This window comes from Rhinolophus hipposideros (genome assembly GCF_964194185.1).
Source record: "Rhinolophus hipposideros genome assembly, chromosome: 2".
In the NCBI taxonomy this organism is placed as follows: Eukaryota; Metazoa; Chordata; class Mammalia; order Chiroptera; family Rhinolophidae; genus Rhinolophus; species Rhinolophus hipposideros.
The window spans coordinates 348,293-366,566 of record NC_138048.1 but is presented as its reverse complement, the minus strand read 5'-3'; the positions used below and the strand labels follow the sequence as shown (position 1 = coordinate 366,566).

The 18,274-nt window shown below is 49.4% G+C and overlaps 1 protein-coding gene across 4 annotated transcripts in view; it reads left to right on the top strand.

The window, feature by feature from the left end:
- ACAD9 (acyl-CoA dehydrogenase family member 9) overlaps positions 1–17,564 on the top strand; it is a 37,346-nt gene extending 19,782 nt beyond the window's left edge. For 2 of the 4 annotated variants that reach the window (XM_081066424.1, XM_081066426.1), the window contains 11 exons: positions 4,617–4,690; positions 9,696–9,771; positions 11,281–11,351; positions 11,621–11,740; positions 11,972–12,100; positions 13,373–13,452; positions 14,198–14,324; positions 14,573–14,650; positions 15,181–15,309; positions 16,058–16,130; positions 16,950–17,564. In XM_081066424.1, the coding sequence (XP_080922550.1) occupies positions 4,617–4,690; positions 9,696–9,771; positions 11,281–11,351; positions 11,621–11,740; positions 11,972–12,100; positions 13,373–13,452; positions 14,198–14,324; positions 14,573–14,650; positions 15,181–15,309; positions 16,058–16,130; positions 16,950–17,050 (1,058 nt within the window). In that variant the 3' untranslated portion in view covers positions 17,051–17,564. Of the gene's footprint in view, positions 1–4,616; positions 4,691–9,695; positions 9,772–11,280; positions 11,352–11,620; positions 11,741–11,971; positions 12,101–13,372; positions 13,453–14,197; positions 14,325–14,572; positions 14,651–15,180; positions 15,310–15,972; positions 16,131–16,949 lie in introns of all 4 variants that reach the window. The other 2 variants (XM_081066423.1, XM_081066425.1) reach the window with 1 other exon arrangement.
- The last annotated feature ends 710 nt before the right edge of the window (positions 17,565–18,274 follow it).

Sequence of the window (18,274 nt, the reverse complement as noted above, 5' to 3'; positions counted from 1 at the left end):
GATAAATGTCTTCATGTCCTCTGCCCATTTTTCAATTGGATTGTTTATTTTTGTGTTATTGAGTTGTATGAGTTTCTTATGTTATCTTGGATATCAACCCCCTGATTGGATATGTCATTGGGGAATATATTCCCCTATTCAGTAGGTTGTCTTTTTGTTTTATTGATGGTTTTCTTTGCTGTACAGAAGCTTTTTAGTTTGATGAAGTCCTATTTGTTTATTGTTGCTTTTGTTTCCCATGCTCAAGGAGATGGTTCCAAAAAGATATTACTCAGACTGATGTCAAATAGTTTATATGTTTTCTTCTATGAGTTTTATGGTATTAGGTCTAACGTTTAAGTCTTTAACCCATTTTAAGTTTATTTTTATATATGGTGTAAGAAGTGGTCCGGTTTCATTTGTTTGCATGTATTTGTCGGGTTTTCCCAACATTGCTTTTTGAAGAGACTTGTTACTCCAGTGTATAATTTTACCTCCTTGGTATTGCCTATTTAGGCATGGGTTTATTTCTGGGCTCCCTATTCTGTTGCATTGATCTACAAGGAGTGATCAAATAATAAAGTGAATGTTTAAAATAAAATTTATTACAGTAAAAGACACATTGCCATTAATCCCCTTCAAAATACGCCCCCTAGCTTCAAACATACTTAGCCCATCATTCTTGCCACTTTCTGAAGCAGTTCTGGAAGTCCTCTTTCGTGAATGTCTTTAGTTGCCCTGTTGTGGCTGCCTCGATGTCCTGAATCGATTCAAAACATTTACCTTTCATGGTCATTTGACTTTGGGGAAAAGCTAGAAGCCGCACGGTGCCAGAGCTGGTGAATAAGGTGGATGAGGACACACCGTAATGTTTTTATTTGATAGAAATTGTCATACCAGAAGTGATACGTGACACGGAGCATTGTCATGATGGAGGATGATTTACGGCATACTTTAAAACACAGCTTCTCTCAACCGTAGCGCACAGACGACTACACTGAACAAGTTGAAACTTGTCACACACTGATACTAAGTTGCGATACACTGCCTCTCATATTGAAGATCCCTGCCTTTCTGTTGGATGGCACTTGGCAGCAGCATTCACCGTGTTTTGTGATCACACATTGCTTCTGGTACAGCAATTTCTGTCAAATAAAAACATGGTGTGTCCTCATCCACCTTATTCACTGCATCAGGCACTGTGCGACTTCTGGCTCTTCCCCAAAGTCAAAATGACCATGGAAGGTAAATGTTTTGAATCGATTCAGGACATCGAGGCAGCCACGACACTCACGAAAGAGGACTTCCAAAACTGCTTCAGAAAGTGGCAAGTATGTTCAAAGTGAGGGGGCGTATTTTGAAGGGGATTAATGGCAATGTGTCTTTTACTGTAATAAATTTTTTTTATAAATGTAAACATTCACTATATTTTTTTGATCACACCTCCTATATGTCTGTTTCTGTGTCATTACCATGCTGTCTTGATTACTATAGCCTTGTAGTGTAGTTTGAGATCAGGGAGCCTTTTGTTATTCGGGGTCTTTTGTCATTCAACATAAATTTTAGGACTATTTGTTCTAGTTCTGAGAAGAATGACTATAATGTCCCCCAGTGCTCATTGCAGCATTATTTACAATATCCAATACGTGGAAGTGACCTAGGTATCCATCCATAGATGAATGGATAAAGAAAATGTATACACACCCCCCCACACACACATGAATATTATGCAGCAACGAAAAAAGAATGAAGTCTGTTTTCAATAATGGATGGATCTAGAGGGTATCATGCTAAGTGAAATAAGTCAGGAAGAGAAAGACAAATACTGTGTGGTTTCACTTATATGTGGAATCTAAAAAAAACAAAACACAAAGAAATGAACAAACAAAACAAAACCAGATTAATAGAAACAGAGACCAAAAGGATGGTTACCAGAAGGAAGGGGAGGTTAGTCCGTAATATTATAAATTTACACAGTGATAGATGACACGTAGAATTAGTGGGGTGATCACCTTTAAGGTGTAAAAATGCTGAATCATTACATTGTGCACCTGAAACTAATATAACCAATATAATATTATATACCAACTATACTTAAATCAAAAAATTAGAAAAACAAACAAAAGTGCCGTAACGACTCTTCATGGTGTTGCAGACGAGTTCTTTGAAAGTGACTCATTAATTCACCAAACACTGACTGCATCTCTCCCTATATCGAGCGATGGTGATTTCAAGGTGAGTGAGACAGTCAGAGTCTTGTGGTGCTCTCGGCCTTGTGAGAGAGGACAAGGACAGTGGGGTGTCCTAGATAAACATGCCATTAGAGGAACCCCCCGTATTACCTGCCTAGAACCTTCTCCTCCTCCTCACTCTGCCTCCTACCTCCCCAGACCTGCCTGCAGCCCCTGGTCAGCTCTCAGTTCACTGGCGGCTGGTGTCCTGTGAGTGGCCTCCAACTTGCCCAGAGATGTAAGAGAGTCCTCACAGGACTCTGCCTCATGGGTCTCCTAATTCAGATCGTGGAGTGTCTGTGCTGCAGGGGACTGCATACCACACTTGGCACCTCCACACTCACTTCCGTTTGCCACCTCGTCTTTGGGGACCCTTTGTTCTGGATGGTGGTATTCGGGGGTCAGAGGGCCCCGAGCTCTAACCTGGTTCTTGGCACTGAGAAGCTATGTGACTTTGAACAGGCTAGTTTGCTTTTCTTCAGCTTCGTCAACAAAAAGAAAGTAATGCTATAGAACCTTCCTTGTGGAGGTGACATGAGAAGAGAGTGTTACGACGTAGTGTAAAATGCTCAGTCCACATGGAGGCCGACAATTAGCTGCTGCTTTATTGATGTTACCACCAGTGCTGCCTATTGAGCACTACTCAGAATGTTCCAGCAGGAAGGAACATGCTCACAGGCCTTGAGATAAGGAAGGACTTTGTGTGCTGGGGAAAAGGTGCCCAGAGTAACTGACGTAGAGGGGAGGGGTCAGGGTTGTTGCAGGGCCCCACTTTGGGGCACTGTCTATACTGAGGTCTGGGTAGGTGGTGTCCACTGGGACTGTGCAGTGGCCCTGCGAGAGGGGGTCCACAGGGGAGGCAGCGTCCTCCCCACAGTCTGTGAAGGAACAAGAGGTGGTAGAAGGGCCTGGCCTCACAGCCCATGTACTTAAGCCATAAATGGGACCCAGTGGCCAGAGATGGGTATTTCATTATATTTCACAACCAGGCTGAACATAGCTGTCATCAGAACAGAAGGTCAGCAGACCCTGGTTGCCAGCACTTGGTTTGGCCGCTGCTTGGTCACTTGAGCCATGACTTCCCTTTCCTGAGCCTCCCTTTTCTCTGGCAAGTTGCTGGGAGCTGCCGTTTTCATAGAACATCATGTGGAAGCAGTTACAGAGGACACCGTAGAGAGGCCCTGTTCTTTCCCTGCCTTTCCCTTGCCTGTGCCGCGTGTACTCTGACTCTTCTCACACTGACTTGGCTCCCTGCAGCACGCCAGTGCGTTCTCACCTGGAGGCCTGCTCGTCATCTCTTGTTGCGGTGACCCACCTGAGAAACTGCCCCAACACTTGGCATCTCTTTCTCCCCTACAGTCTGTGGGTGCTGTGGGTTGGGTTCAGGTCTGCTGTGTGTTTTCTTGAATGTGCTATGGCATGTTCTCACAGCAAATTATCAGAGCCCAAGGGGCCCAGCCGGACTGGATCAGCACAGTTAGGCCTCTCTGTTCCTGATGGGTCAGCTCCACACCCCTGGCCACAGCAAGTCACATGGCCAAACTTGGCATTGTGGGCAGGGAAAGGCAAATCTCTCCCCGCAGGCCCACAGTGCAGGCTGTGGCTGCATTAAAGCAGAGTGAGATGGGACCAATTCTCCCATCTGCCATGGTGCCTTAGAAAGTGCTGTGCTATCTTGCTTCTTTATCTCTGGCTCCTTCTCATCCTTTAAACTTCATCTTAGAAAAATCTGAAACCCTTACTTAGTAAAGAGTAAAAGTAAATCCTTAGTAAAAATAGTATTATCCACCCCCTCCAAACTCCATTTCTGTCCCGATGCTGTATCTATGTCATCCATAGCACCTACCACAGTGTTCTAACATTTTGTTTATGTTATCTCCCTAAGCAAAGTATGAGTTCCACGGGGACCGAAACCTTGTATTTTTTTTTATTTTTTAAAAGATTTTATTGGGGAAGGGGGACAGGACTTTATTGGGGAACAGTGTGTACTTCGGGACTTTTCCAAGTCAAGTTGTCGTCCTTTCAGTCTTAGTTGTGGAGGGCGCAGCTCAGCTCCAGGTCCAGTTGCCGTTGCTAGTTGCAGGGGGCGCAGCCCACCATCCTTTGTGGGAGTCAAACCAGCAACCTTGTGGTTGAGAGCCCGCGCCCATCTGGCCACTCGGGAACTGAGCAGCAGCTAATTGACTTCGTTCTAGTTACGGAAGGCGCAGCTCGCTGGCCCATGTGGGAATCAAATTGGCAGCCTTGTTGCCCAGATCTCGTGCTCTAGCCAACTGAGCCACCAACACCTTGTCTTTCTGTACTGCCCTCTCAATACATGTAGAATGAATGAATGAATGAATGAATGAGTTGCATGCCTGCAATTTAGTTTGGTTTGCGTTTAAGGCCTTCGATTGTGTGTTTCAGCTTGTGAAGTTCATTTTGAAAACACCAGGGTTCCAGTTGGAAATGTTCTTGGAGAAGTCGGAGGTGGGTTTAAGGTGAGTTGCCAGCAGCAGCCCCTGTGCTTGCTGCACAGTTTCCGGGTGCAGTTTGGTCACCCCCAGCTTTCTGTCCCCTTCCTGCTTATAGCACCAGTCTGTCAAGTGACCACGTGTGGTTTCTGTTGGGAAATCAGCAATGTGGAGAGGGGAACGGTTGGCTCTCAGAAGAAGGAGTGTGTGGATAGAACTAAGTCCCTTCACCCCCGAGGCCATGTTTGCCTGGAATAGGGACCAGATTCCTCTTTCCAGCAGAGCAGGCCCATGGCACTGGGCAGACACCGGTGCTCTGAATGCACACCTCAGGGCCTGGGTCCCCACTCTAAGTCGTTTTTCTTTGGACTCAGATTTATTATTTTTTTTGGACAGATAATTCATATAACAAAACTCACCATTTTCAATTGTACACATTGGTAGTTTTTAGTATACTCACTGTGTTGTGCAGCCATCACCATGGTCTAATTCCAGAACATTTCCATCACCCTAGAGAAAAATGCCATCCCTTCTCATTTCCCCTCCCCCATCCCTTGGCAATTACTATTTTACTTTTTGTTTTTTTGGATTTACTATTTTGAACACTTCATATTCATATGAATGGAATCTATATGTGACCTCGTGTGTTTGGCTTCTTTCATGGAACATAATGTTTTCAAGGTTTATTCAAGTTGTGGCACTTTTCATTCCTTTTTATGGCTGAATAATATTCCATTGTATACCACATTTTGTTTATCCATTCATCAGCTGATGGATATTTGTGTTGTTTCCACTTCTCGGCCATTATCAGTAATGCTGCTATGAAAACTCATGTACAAGTTTTTGTGTGAACAATATATTTTCAGTTCTTTTGGGTACATATCTAGAGGTAAAATTTCTGGGTCATATGGTGACTGTGTTTAACCGCTTGAGGAACTGCCAGGCTGTTTTCCAAAGCAGCTGTACCACTTTACCTTCCCATCATCAGTGCACGAAGGTTACAATTCTCCATATCCTCACCAACACCCGTTATTGTCCATATAAAAATTATAACCATCCTAGTGGGTGTGAAGTCGAATCTTGTGGTTTGATTTGCATTTCTCTAATGACCATCATTGAGCACCTTTCCATGTTTCTATTGGCCATTTGCATATCTTTGGAGAAATGTGTTTCAAATCCTTTGCCCATTTTTATTTTTATTTTTATTTATTGATTTTTCCTTTTACCAATATTTTTTTTAATTAAAGTTTATTGGGGTGACAATTGTTAATAAAGTTACATAGATTTCAGGTGTACAATTCTGTAATACATCATCTATAACTCCCATTGTGTGTTCACCACCCAGAGTCAGTTCTCCTTCCATCACCATATATTTGATCCCCTTTACCTTCCCCTATCATCCCCCTCTTCCATCCCCCTCCCCCTTTACCCTCTGGTAACCACTAAACTATTGTCTGTGGCCCATTTTTAAATCGGGCTGTTTGTCTTTTTTGTTGTTGCCTTACCCTACTTTACTCTTGATCACCTGGGTAAGTGTCTTCATCCCTGGGAGCCCTCTCCCTTTTGTCTGTGAAGCAGGGTTCAGATCAAAGCAATGCATTTCTCACCTCTTGGTTATCTTGAGAATCAGATAAACGCTGTGAGCCAACGTGAGCCAACACTCCTGTCAAGGGGTTGCTCAGTGAATGTGGAACAAAAGCGTTATAGAGGTAGAAGGACAAACAAGAAAGCAGTCTGCATGTAGTGATGGGTTTATTCAGGTGACCCAGAAGTTATATACAAATTAGAGAATATAGATAGAAAAAAAATGTGTCCCCAAGAGAGTTGGCATTCACTGTTCACATTTTTGATGCTTATCTTTCTAGATCTTTATAAAGAATATGTGTCACTTAAATATTCGGTGCATATGTGTGATATACGTGTGATATACTGGGGGTGCCAAAAATATATGTACATGTGACTTGTATTCATCTTTTGTTATTGGTATATGTTAAGTACTACAATCTTAATACAGTCTTTTTCCTTTCTTAAAATGTGTATACATTTTTTCAGCACCCTGCATTTTTTCATTTATTAATAAATTTTAATGTAAACCAAAATTGATTTTAGAAAGTAATGAAGAATTAAAAACATTTATTTGAGTAAAAAGGAGACACAGATTCAGGTAGCAACCTCTATTATGTTCCAAAAGAGACGCTGTCTTTTATAGTGACAGTTCTCAAGTCTATTTTATGTAAATGAGGTACCACATTGTGCAGTTCTGGTGGGACAAGGCAGGTCTCAGTCTGTTGGTAGTCTGTTGGTAGAAAGACAAACGAGGGTTTCCTTGCAGGGGTTGACTCAGACAGCATAAACAAGTGGGGCATAGTGCGGGAAGCCCAGAGTTTGGTCTGAGGTTCTAACCGGTGTACAGGGTGCATGAGGAACCCCTGTCAGCAAATGGCCACTAGACTCTCATTATTTATAAAACTTGAATCCTTGGTTGACCGTGGGGAGTCCATCCCAGCAGATAAATTCCTCAAATGAATCTGTCTTCTTGGGGTCCACATAATAATCTTTTCATGCTAGTGAACGTATATTGCCAATGTTTAATGACGTATATTGCCAATGTTTAATGATGCATAGTATTTCTTCATGTGGTGATGCCACATTTGATGTTGCCAGGTTCCCAGGATCGGGAATTTAACATTGTTTTCACTTCTTTTCTATTCAGACCCATATCTGGTCATCATCGCATATATCTTTGTATATATCCTTTGCACACTTGTCTAATTATTTCCTGAGTTTAAACACCACTAGTGGAATTAGCAGGTCAGAAGGCATGAACATTTTTAAGTTCTTGATCCATGTTGCCAAATTGCCTGCTGGGAAGTTGGACCAGAGCCTGTCCTTCCAGCAGTGTGGAGGTGCCTGTGGGCCTAGTCCTTCCCATCAGTGGATTTAAATTGTTTTCCACTGTGCTATGGGAAAAATGATTGTTGTTTTAATATGCAAAAGAAAATAGATTTATAATAGCCTTTTTTTTTTATTGGTGGATTATTTGCCAGTTAGCGTAAATACTGAAAAATGTGATGCACTGGAGTGATTCCAGAGATCACAAAATGATCAAAAGCCAGGTGAAAATTAAGTGGCTGATGTGAGATAAAAACTTCTTCCTTTGGGGTGGTCAGAAGGTTTTATCAGTAGTCAGACCTCTTAAGGCATAGAGGCAGTTAGCTGACAGGGGCTGTTGAAAGATGGATTGCATCTTGCATCTGGGAACTTTGAGATTAGACTGTAGTTGTGGAAATTATAGAAGGAAGCTCTTTTGCAGTAGAGAAGGTGATAAAGTATGCAAGTGCTGAGAGGCAGGAGGAGAGGACTTCAAGGTAAAGAAGACCATTCTGAGCTCATGAGCCCTTCAGATAAAGCTAAACCTGTCAGTGCTCAGGGAACAAGACCTAGTGTCAAATGCTTTTCTCCTCATATTTTTTGCCTCCTTATATTTTTGTTGTTTTAAATGAAGTTAAGAATAAACTCTGAAGGGGCTATGAAGTGAATTGTGTTCATAAAACTATGAGCTGGCATTTGAAAGCCCATTTGGGAAGAGGGAATAAAGATGAGAGAATTTAGCCCTGATCAGTGTTCCCCCAGGTCCTGGGACCCGTGAAGTCTGAAGTTAAATTAAAGGCAGGAGGATCTGAGCATTGCACTGTGGTGTGACAGAACCTACACGCGTTCTAGCTTGTCCACCCGGTCTCCCAACTGGCAGTTGGGGCCAACACCTGCCCTTCCCATAGTTGGAGCAGCTGTTTCTATCTCTGTAGTCCCACAGGATATGTTTTGAGAGATTCTGCCATTCAGCTTGTTCAACAAGTAATTATTAATACGAATTCAGTTGTATGTTTTATTAATGCAGGTCACGCATAAGCAGTCTGTGAAAAGCACTACTAAATTTGTAATTGAGCTTTTAGGAAAACCAGTCACAAAACTCCTTTCTGCCCAGACCCCAGCCTTGCCTTGGAGGCCTCCTAATTGGGCACCATGTGCTTGAGCAGAGGCTTGGCACGTCCCAGCTGTCCTTCAGGAGGCTCGTGCTGGTGGCCTGGATGCCCTCCCTCCCTCAGATGGCTGGGGAGACCCAGCTCAGGGATCTCCTTGGGCACCTTCGCTGCCCAGCATCCCCTCTCCGCACGCCAAAGGACACACACACACACACACACACACACACACACACACAGCCTTTCCCCCTGGACTTGTGTACCCTCCCCCCCAACCCCCGTAGTCCTCATCACACCGCTGACTGCCTGTTGCCTGGTTAGCTTTTCGCCTCTGCCCCTTGTGGTCTGTAAGGGGACGCCTTCGTGAATCTGGATAGGTCAGTACCAGGAAGCAGTGTGTGAACACAGGTGTATGCCTGCCCATCATCACTGGCTGCTCACCTTCTGTACTAGGTAGGAAGTTAAAACCAGAAAAGGGGAGAGAAGCTGACAGCAGTATGAGTATAGCAGGAATTGGGTGGAGGAGGAGCATGGCATGTCTGTGTGAGGGGCTGGTTCAGGCAGAGAGCATGGGCCTACATGTCAGGCAGATGCTGGCTGTGTGACCTTGGGGGAGTCGTCGCCACTGTGAGCCTCGGTTCCTCAGTGGTGAGGCGCGTGTGAAAGTCAGTGGTTTGCAACATGCACCCAGGAGATCTCAGTGTCTCCTGCCTCCCTGAGGTCTAAGAATGGATCTGTTCTTTCGGAACGAGGTTGTCCAGTTCCCTTTGGAGGGGGTGACTCCAAGGAAGTTTGTGAGATCCATAACTATGACGGTGACTTTGTTTTGAAGCACTGGGACTCCTCTCTTCCTGCTCAGCAAGGGTTGGCAGGGTACTTCACTGCCCAGATGCCGGCACAGAATTCTCCAGAGACTTGCCTTTTGTTTCCAAGCTTCTGGTACACGTAGATAAGTACTGTTGTGGTCTGTCACCTGTGTCCTGCATAGTGTGGGTAGGCGAGCCTGTGGGAGCAGGAGCTGCAGTGTGCTGCCCACCACACCTTCTCCACAGGTGGCTATGAACATCCTCAACAGCGGGCGCTTCAGCATGGGCAGCGCTGTGGCCGGGATGCTCAAGAAACTGATCGGTAGGTAAGTCGGGGACAGGAGCCCTTTGCAGCACAGCCTGGCCGTGCTGCCTCTGCTGCAGCCTGGAGACTGCACATCTCTGGTGGGACAGGCCAGCGCTGAGCCAGCCTTCAGGACACGCGGCCCTACTCAAGTTCAGGATGCGCTCAAGTTTAAGAGCAAAGAAGGCACTCGGTCTGTCCCCAAAGAGTCAGTGTTCATGTTTCAGCACTCCTCTATTTTACCTGGTCACAAAGGGGACATGGGCATTGCTGTCACAGTTTCTTAGTGAACAGCCAGCTGGGAGCCGGATTCTCACACGATCCCCGTTTTGCAGGAGAGACTGCACAGTGGGTGACGATGGGGTCAGATTTGGAACACCGATCCCTCGGCTTCTTGTTTATTCTGTTAGGACACCTGAAATTTGGATTTTCCTTTGCCAGTGAACTTCACAGGGTTTTTGTTGGGCACAAAATGTCATTACTGTGTCAGCTTTGTGGAAGTGGCCGCAGGGAAATGCAAGGGGCCCTGGCTGCGGATGGTTTGGGTTCCCCAGGCCGGCAAACCACCGAGTACTTAGGAAGTTCCTCAGGGTTCAGGGCGAGGTGGGCACAGGAAGGCTTTGTTTTAGGCTCTTACCTCCATTTTACACATGAGGAGACTGAGGCTCAGAGAGGTCAGTGGTTTGCCACGGCCAAGTACCCGACCTAAAAGCTGACCCTGTCAGAGTCTAAGCTCAGGGCTTGTCTCACTGCCCCCAGGGCCTGGAAGCCTTCTGGGCTTCCCCATCTGGAAGGTCCTCAGTGTAACAGCTCTCATGGTCAGCCTCTCCCTGAAGGATGCAGAACCCGATGAGATCCCAAATCTGGAAGTGTGTGAATGTGGGTGCCTGTTTACCTTAGAGGCCCACCGTGGACGTGCTTGGAGAACACTGTAGGGCGGGGTTCAGCTAACTGGGTGGCATGCTGCCATATTCAGTTGGGTGCCTTCAGAGCTGGGCCATGACACAGTATGTGTTCACAACTATACACTTTGAAGTCATGGACCCGAGTTTTCAAAGCAGACCGCTTTCCTGCTTTGGTGATGAACAGCTGTGCCAGTGTGAGCCTGCCCCGACATCTGCCTAGGGTGTTTCTGTGGCCCTAGGCACACAGTTGTGCTAGACACCTCCTACTTGTATCCCATGTCATCTCCACAACAGCTCTGTGAGGTTGGTGGTTTTGTTCAGGGAGGTGAAGCAGCTTGGCCTGGGCAACCTGCTGGTAAGAAAAACTGCCAGATTGAAACCTGTGTCTGACTCCAAACTCTGTGCTTCCACTCCTGTCCACCACTGTACACAGCACTAGGCGTGGCAGTCCCTCTTCCGACCTAGACACTCTAAACAGGGGAGGCTCTGTCTTCAGCGTGTTTGGTCTCAATAGACCCGTTTCACATAGTTCCTGTCTGAGTGTTTGAAAGGTAATGGTTACCTTAGGAAATCATTTTAGGACAACCAGAAAGTTGTTCTTTCTAAAATCTCTGGTCTTCAGAAATGACTGCTGAATATGCCTGCACGAGGAAACAGTTCAACAGGAACCTCAGTGAATTTGGATTAATTCAGGTACTGAGGGTTCTGTATGGGTGGCACATTGTTGATTTTATTCCGTGGACATTTAGACGTGTGCTTTTGCTGTCTGCTCTGGTGCTTCGTGTGCGGTGACTGGGGAAGAGGACAAGAGAAGGCTTAATGTGGTTCCCTTTTATGAGTGCGGGGCTGGGTTCTCTTGTGCATTGGGGCTTTGGACTTAATCTCCTTCTCTGCTGGTTGGCAGACTTGGGTCTCAGCACATGTAAATTGTTTCTTGATTGTGTTTTTTCTGAATACTCCAGGAAAAGTTTGCCCTAATGGCTCAGAAAGCTTATGTAATGGAAAGTATGGCCTACCTCACCGCGGGGATGCTGGATCAGCCAGGGTTTCCTGACTGCTCTATCGAGGCTGCCATGGTGAAGGTAATCCCAGCACAGCTGAGAAAAGCTCTTTAGCCACAGCTGGTCAGGTGGTCAGGACGGTGCCTGGGGCCACCCAGGGAGACAGTGGCAGGTTAGCCTCATCGCCAAGCCCAGCTCCATCCTGAGTCCCCCACTCCTCCCAGCCACACCTCCCCCATCCTGAGGTCCTCCTTTTGGAAGGGAGTTGGCACTGACGAGCCTGTGCTGACCTTCCTCTTGGGTCCGTGGCAGGTGTTCAGCTCCGAGGGCGCCTGGCAGTGCGTGAGTGAGGCTTTGCAGATCCTGGGGGGCACAGGCTACATGAAGGGGTACCCGTACGAGCGCATGCTGCGTGACAGCCGTATCCTGCTCATCTTTGAGGTGCGTGCCCTGCCGCCAGCCCCGTCTCGCTCTGCTGTGGGCCCTGCTAGCTAGTGCATTCTCTCATTGGACCCTCGGCACACCCCTGCCTAGATGAGAAGGCTGAGGCAGACAGGCCTCAGTGGAAGCAGCTCACTCAGGGTCCCATTGCCAAGGACCCTTTCTGCTGAGCCCACCACATCCTGGCAGCTCACCGCCTCCTGGCAACTCGCCACAGGTCTTTGCCAAGTTGGTGGGACAAGCAGAGATCTCCTAGGCGGCCTTGGTTTGACCTCGAATGCTCGCTCTGGGTCTGGGTTTTCTCAGTATACTGACACAGCTTAACGGGGTCATGTCTGAGGCCATCCTGGCCCGGCATTCTCACTGTCGAATTGCCGTCCCCCTAAGTTCACAAGCCTAGAGTCAGCTCATTGAATGTGTGCCAGGAGGGACCCAGGGCAGGGAGGAAAAGGGGGTGGGGGCCCTAGAGGCACTGCAGACACCATCTCACCTTTATGGTATCAGTGGTCGTGACTGCGCAGCCTGGCTGACCAGGAGGAAGCCAGAATCCCAGGGTGTGAGGGACAGAGGTGCACCTCTCCGGAGGGGATGACGTCTCACGAAGCAAGTGCACCTGACCCTGGGGGCAGAAAGGACTTTGACCAGGTTTAGGGGAGGGCAGTTTGGGCCGAGCGCAGGGAAATAAGACATGCCAGGCCCAGACGGGACCTTACTTGCCAGCTCTAAGTACCGTGTTACCCCGAAAATAAGACCTGGCCAGACAATCAGCTCTAATACGTCTTTTGGAGCAAAAATTAATATAAGACCCAGTCTTATTTTATTATAAGACCAGGTATAATATAATATAATAATAATATAATATAATAATATAAATACCGGGTCTTATAGAAGACAGGGTCTTATATTGATTTTTGCTCCAAAAGACACATTAGAGCTGATTGTCTGGCTAGGTCTTATTTTCGGGGAAACAGGGTAGGTGAATGGAGGTAAAAAAAAAAAAGCAGGTCTTTGTGGGAGAAGCAGCCATTCCTGCTGGGTGGGTCTGGGGCAGGTTGTGGAGTAGATGAGGGCTGCATGGAAGGGGACACAAGCCAGGCTGCAGAGCACCTTGGATCTGACTATGAGGCCAGTGGGAGCTATAGAAGATCACAGCCCTGCTTACAGCGGCTTCCACAGTGCGGGGAGCAGCGGTGGCACGGCCACCCGGTTACACGTGCAGCACTGCTGGGGCTGCCCGCGGACAGCCTCTGACCTCTGTACTGCTGGCCACAGGGGACCAACGAGATCCTGAGGATGTACATCGCCCTCACAGGCCTGCAGCATGCCGGCCACATCCTGACTGCCAGGATCAAGTAGGTGCCCTGCCCACTCTGTTCCTCGAGTCCCCCCTGGGGTGGCAAGAGGTGGGTGGAGCAGTGCAGTCTTGTAGAGCTGAGCCCACTGTCCGGCCGGCTGAGGGAGGGAAGGGGGCAGGAATCCTGCTGAGGGAATATGGGGCCTTGAAAGCCAGACTTCAGAGCCTGGCCTTCACCTGAAAGTGACAGGAGGAGCCAGTGCTCAGGGAAGCCCTCCGTGCCTGCCTTGTGGTCAGTCCCCTAACAGCTCCTGTTTCTCATGTTTCCCTGTTTCTCTCAGGGAGCTGTTTACGTAAGCTGGGGAATGGGAGGTACCCCTGAAATAGTTGCCGGGCCTCAAGGCCAACAGAGACCAGTTTATTTCCTCTCTTGCTCCCCATGACCCCCACCCTGAGGCCAGAGCAATTAGTGCTGGAGCCCAGGATGGGCTCAGAGCATTTTACAGATGGCTCATTGGGAGAGAACGACCTGGAAGCTGGACGTGACTGAGCAACTTGTGGAGGGAGCACCTCAGAGGATACTGGCTGCTCTCTGACAGTCCAGAAGGGTTGAGCCCACAGCCAGGTGTCCAGCACGCCCAGGCTGGGGGAGGGGCACACAGGACTTGGATTGGCCCTTCATGGTTTTGCATAGTCAAGGAGAGGGAGCGGATGCCCTAGATCTCCGGAATACCAAGAGGGGCGATCGTGTTGCTGGGAGAAGCAGAAGGGCCTCGGGTTATGGGGCCATGGGCTTTCTGCAGTGAGCTTAAACGGGGCAACGTGTCTACTGTCCTTGAGACCATCGGCCGGAGGCTTCGGGACTCGCTGGGCCGAACCGTGGACCTGGGGCTGACGGGCAAGCTCGGAGCCGTGCACCCCAGTGTTGCGGTGAGTGAACCCAGAAGGTGTAGCCTGTGGAATATCTCCTTCCCAAAAGGGACGTGACCAGGGGTACTGGGGAGGACCAGCCAGTTCTCCCAGCTGATGTCCCTTGTCTCCACCCTGTCACGATGGAGAACGGCCCAGCATGACATCGTGGCCTGGGCCCTGCAGCCCCTGCCAGGCCCTGTGCTGGTAGGACAGGAACGTCACCATGGGTGAGGTGCTGAGCTGACTCCTTTCCTCTGGCCTTCCAGGACAGTGCGAGAAAGCTCGAGGAGAACGTTTATTACTTCGGCCGCACTGTGGAGACATTGCTGCTCCGCTTTGGCAAGGTACCCAGCCCCCTGCTGCCCTCAGGATGGCAGGCCCTCCTGCTGGAGGTCAGGGAAGTGGGCCAGCATCTGTGAGATGGTATCTCACCAAGTGTTCATCTTTGGGAAATCGTAGTTACCGTGGAGGGGTGGGATAGGGAGGCAGGGCAGACTGGCTGCCTGTCCCAGGCACCACTCACCTAGCTGTTTGGGAGCCCCCGCTGCTGACCACCTTCCAGGTGAAGAGACTCTCCCTTCATTGAGAAGGGGCAGCCCCACTGGGGCCTGAATCTCTGGACCTGATCTGTGAGGCTCTGGCGGCTGGAGTTGCACTGGCCTCATTTCTCAGCCTGGTGCCTGGGACCTGGTCTTGCCTTGACCCCAGCCCAAATCTAGACTGTGAAGGGGAAAGAGGTGGCCATGAGCCCACATCCCGCAGAAAAAGGCAATATTTATTGCCCCTCTCCTCCAAGATGTGAGGCTAGGAGATGGGTGAAGATGTGCCCAGGGAGGGGCTGTGCGTGTTGGGACAGAGGCTTCTGTATTCCCAGACCATCGTGGAGGAGCAGATGGTCTTGAAGCGGGTGGCCAATATCCTCATCAACCTGTACGGCATGACGGCTGTGCTGTCTCGGGCCAGCCGCTCCATGCGAGTAGGGCTCCGGAACCATGACCATGAGGTGAGCCAGCCCTCCCCTGCCCTGCTCTGCTCTGCCCTCCCGTGCCCTCCCCTGCCCTGCCCACACAGGCAGCCTCCTGCTGGCTTTGTCCTACTGTACTACAATGAGACCTGGTGGCTGGGGGAAGGAGTCATTCATTGGGTGGCGTGGCCCAGGTGGGGAATCTCAGGTGGGAGGAGCTAGGCAAGGGTCTAGCCCTAGGTCACCCAGTTGTGACCTAGAGTGAGTGAAGTGCAGGATCCGTGCAGCAGCTGATGTACACGCTGGCAGGTTTGCCACGTGGGCTATGGTGGACACTGCCAGCTCCAATGGGAGGGTCCGTGCTGCTTAGGACACAGGGCCACTCCCTTTCTTCCTACCTGAGAGAAGAGGGTGGGTGAGTGACAGGGTCCCAAGCCCAGCACCCTCACCCTTTCTGCCCTCCTCACCCTGCTGGAGGAGATGGGTGCAGTCACTGAGTGCCTGCTCCATGTCCGTCTTTATGTGCATTGTCCCGCGGCCACAGGAGTCACGATCCCTCTAGCAAGGGAGGAAACTAAGGCTCAGAGATGTTGAGTAACTTGCCCTTGGGACAGAGCTCATTTGGCTCAGGGCTGGAATTAGAACCTAAGATTATGTGACTTCTGAGCCAGGATTCTTAACCCCAGCCAAGTTGCCCAATAGTTCTTTGCAGCTCAGAGCTCAGACCTCCGGGAGGGGCTGTCCATGGCCCAGAGGTCCCAGGGTTCTGTCCGACTTGACTCTGCAGGTTCTGTTGGCCAACATCTTCTGTGCGGAAGCTTATTCCCAGAATCTCTTCACCCTGTCTCAGCTGGACAAGTGTGAGTAGGGTGGTTTGGGGGAGGCAGGAGAGGGTTGGTTCCAGGCCATTGTTGACGTTGTTTCTGGACTGTGTCCAGCTCCCAGGGCCTGCTGGCTGCTCACAAACGTCCGCCGTGAGGGCTGGGTCAGGCCTGCGCAAGGCTGGCCAGGCGGGAGCACGCACCTACAGGTGGGGGCTCTGACAGCACTGGTGCTGGCACCTGCCCTGGGAGGCGCCCGATGCCCTTGCACCGGCCCGTCATCCCTGCACGGCAGCGGGCGTGGAGCTCCCTTCCTGCAGTGTCCCTGGCTGCGGCCGGGGGCCCTGCGGGCCTTTGCTCCTGCTGCTTGGGTTGTCTCCCACAGCCATATGGCTGTGTCTCGGAGTGTGCAGCGCAAGTTCCTCTCCGGCTCTTACAGTCCCGCTGACCTCAGGGCTTCATGTCCTGTGTCCCCTGTTGCTAAGAGATGGTGGAGACGGTCATGTAATTCTGTGTAGTTCTGGCTCTGGTGCTGCCAGGCACCCTCCCCGGGTGCAGACCATGCTGTCTCCACAGCGAGGAAACAGCTCCTCCTGCAACAGGCTTGAATTGCAGAGGGGTCTTCTAGTGAGCAAGGGCCTTCTCCTACTCCCACAGATCTGGAGTTTTTAGGGATTAACTAGATGAGTCCTTTGTTACTCAGAATGAAGCCTCTATCTGCAGCCCAGAATCACTTCCTGGGGGTTCGGAGGGGTGGGAGGGTCACCCACGGGCTGGCTTTGTTGGGGAAAACATGCCCCAGCAATATTTCTATTACCACAGTGCAGAGAGATCCTGTACTGTCTCTTTTTCTCCCAGATTCTCCCGAAAATCTAGATGAACAGATCAAGAAAGTGTCCCAGCAGGTCCTAGAGAGGAGAGCGTACATCTGTGCCCACCCTCTGGACCACACATCCTGAAGCACAGAGACACACAAGCACAGCGGTCCCTGCTGCTGCCAGCCCCCGGCCACAATCCCTTGCTAGACGACTCGCACTCTTTTCCCAGAAGGCGTGGAACTTGGAGTTACTCCAACTTGAACCATTTCTTCCCAGTCTTCACCTGAAGGGCTTTCTCCCGGCTGAAGCGGCTCTTCCAGGCTGTGGCCTGTGGACATTGCTGCGTAACGTGATCCCATGTTCTGAATGGGGACAGAGAGAGAATGGCATTGCTGAGCCCTGCGATTTGAGGGCATGCTGCTGGTTAGGGGACTTCACCGTGGAGACTGGGGCCTGTGCTGCTACCCCATGGCCTGGGCCTGTGCAACCTGGTTCAGGCAGGGACAGCCATTTCTACTGGGCCACACATTCTCCAAAAAACAGTTTGAAAGCTGCACACATGTTCATTCAGACTAGGAGCAAAATACACTTAGAACATGTACCAGGAACCACTGAAAAACAGAATATTAAATGTCACAGTTTGTGTTTACCCTTCTTTGCTGTACCAGTCACGCTTTTTCCTCAGAACCAGCCTTTAATGGGAGACAGTGTGGCCCTGAGCACTCCCTTCTAGTTCCTTTTGTCCTTACCTTGCGAGAGAAAGGCCCTGAAATCTATGGAGCAGGTGCCCAGAGTGGGCTGTGGGGGTGACGAGCCCTGTCTTTGATCCTTCTCAGGTGATGGGTGGAAAACCATAATGCCTGGTATATGACAACACATGCTATTGCCACCTGGGCTTTCTCTCAGCTTTCTTTGCAGGGATTGGCCTCCAGCCTTGAAGTGAGGGAAAAAAGGTATCTTTAGGTGGCACTGACAGGCCACTGCATTTCTCCAGGCTCCCTTCTGCTGTGTACCTGCTAGATGTACACAGTCCCAGCATGCGCACATTGGCAAGTGTCAGGATTTGGTCTGGTTCCTGGGTGGTGTGGGGCTCCCCACTAAAAAAGCCCATTATAGATGTTGCCTTGAGGGGGAGGAGGAAGCCAGACTCTCTCCTTTCCCACTAAGTGTAAGTCACACTCTGCCGTGATGAGAGAAATAAATAGGCAGAAAGAAGACTGGGAATACTACTGAGCAGGCTTAATGGGGTTGCCTGAACATTCTGCCAGGATTTTCGAAGCTAATCTAAAGGTGAAAGTGTAAAATACGACTTTGGAAATAACTTTCCCATGAAACTCAGAGTTCTTAAAGTATTTTATTGGCAGG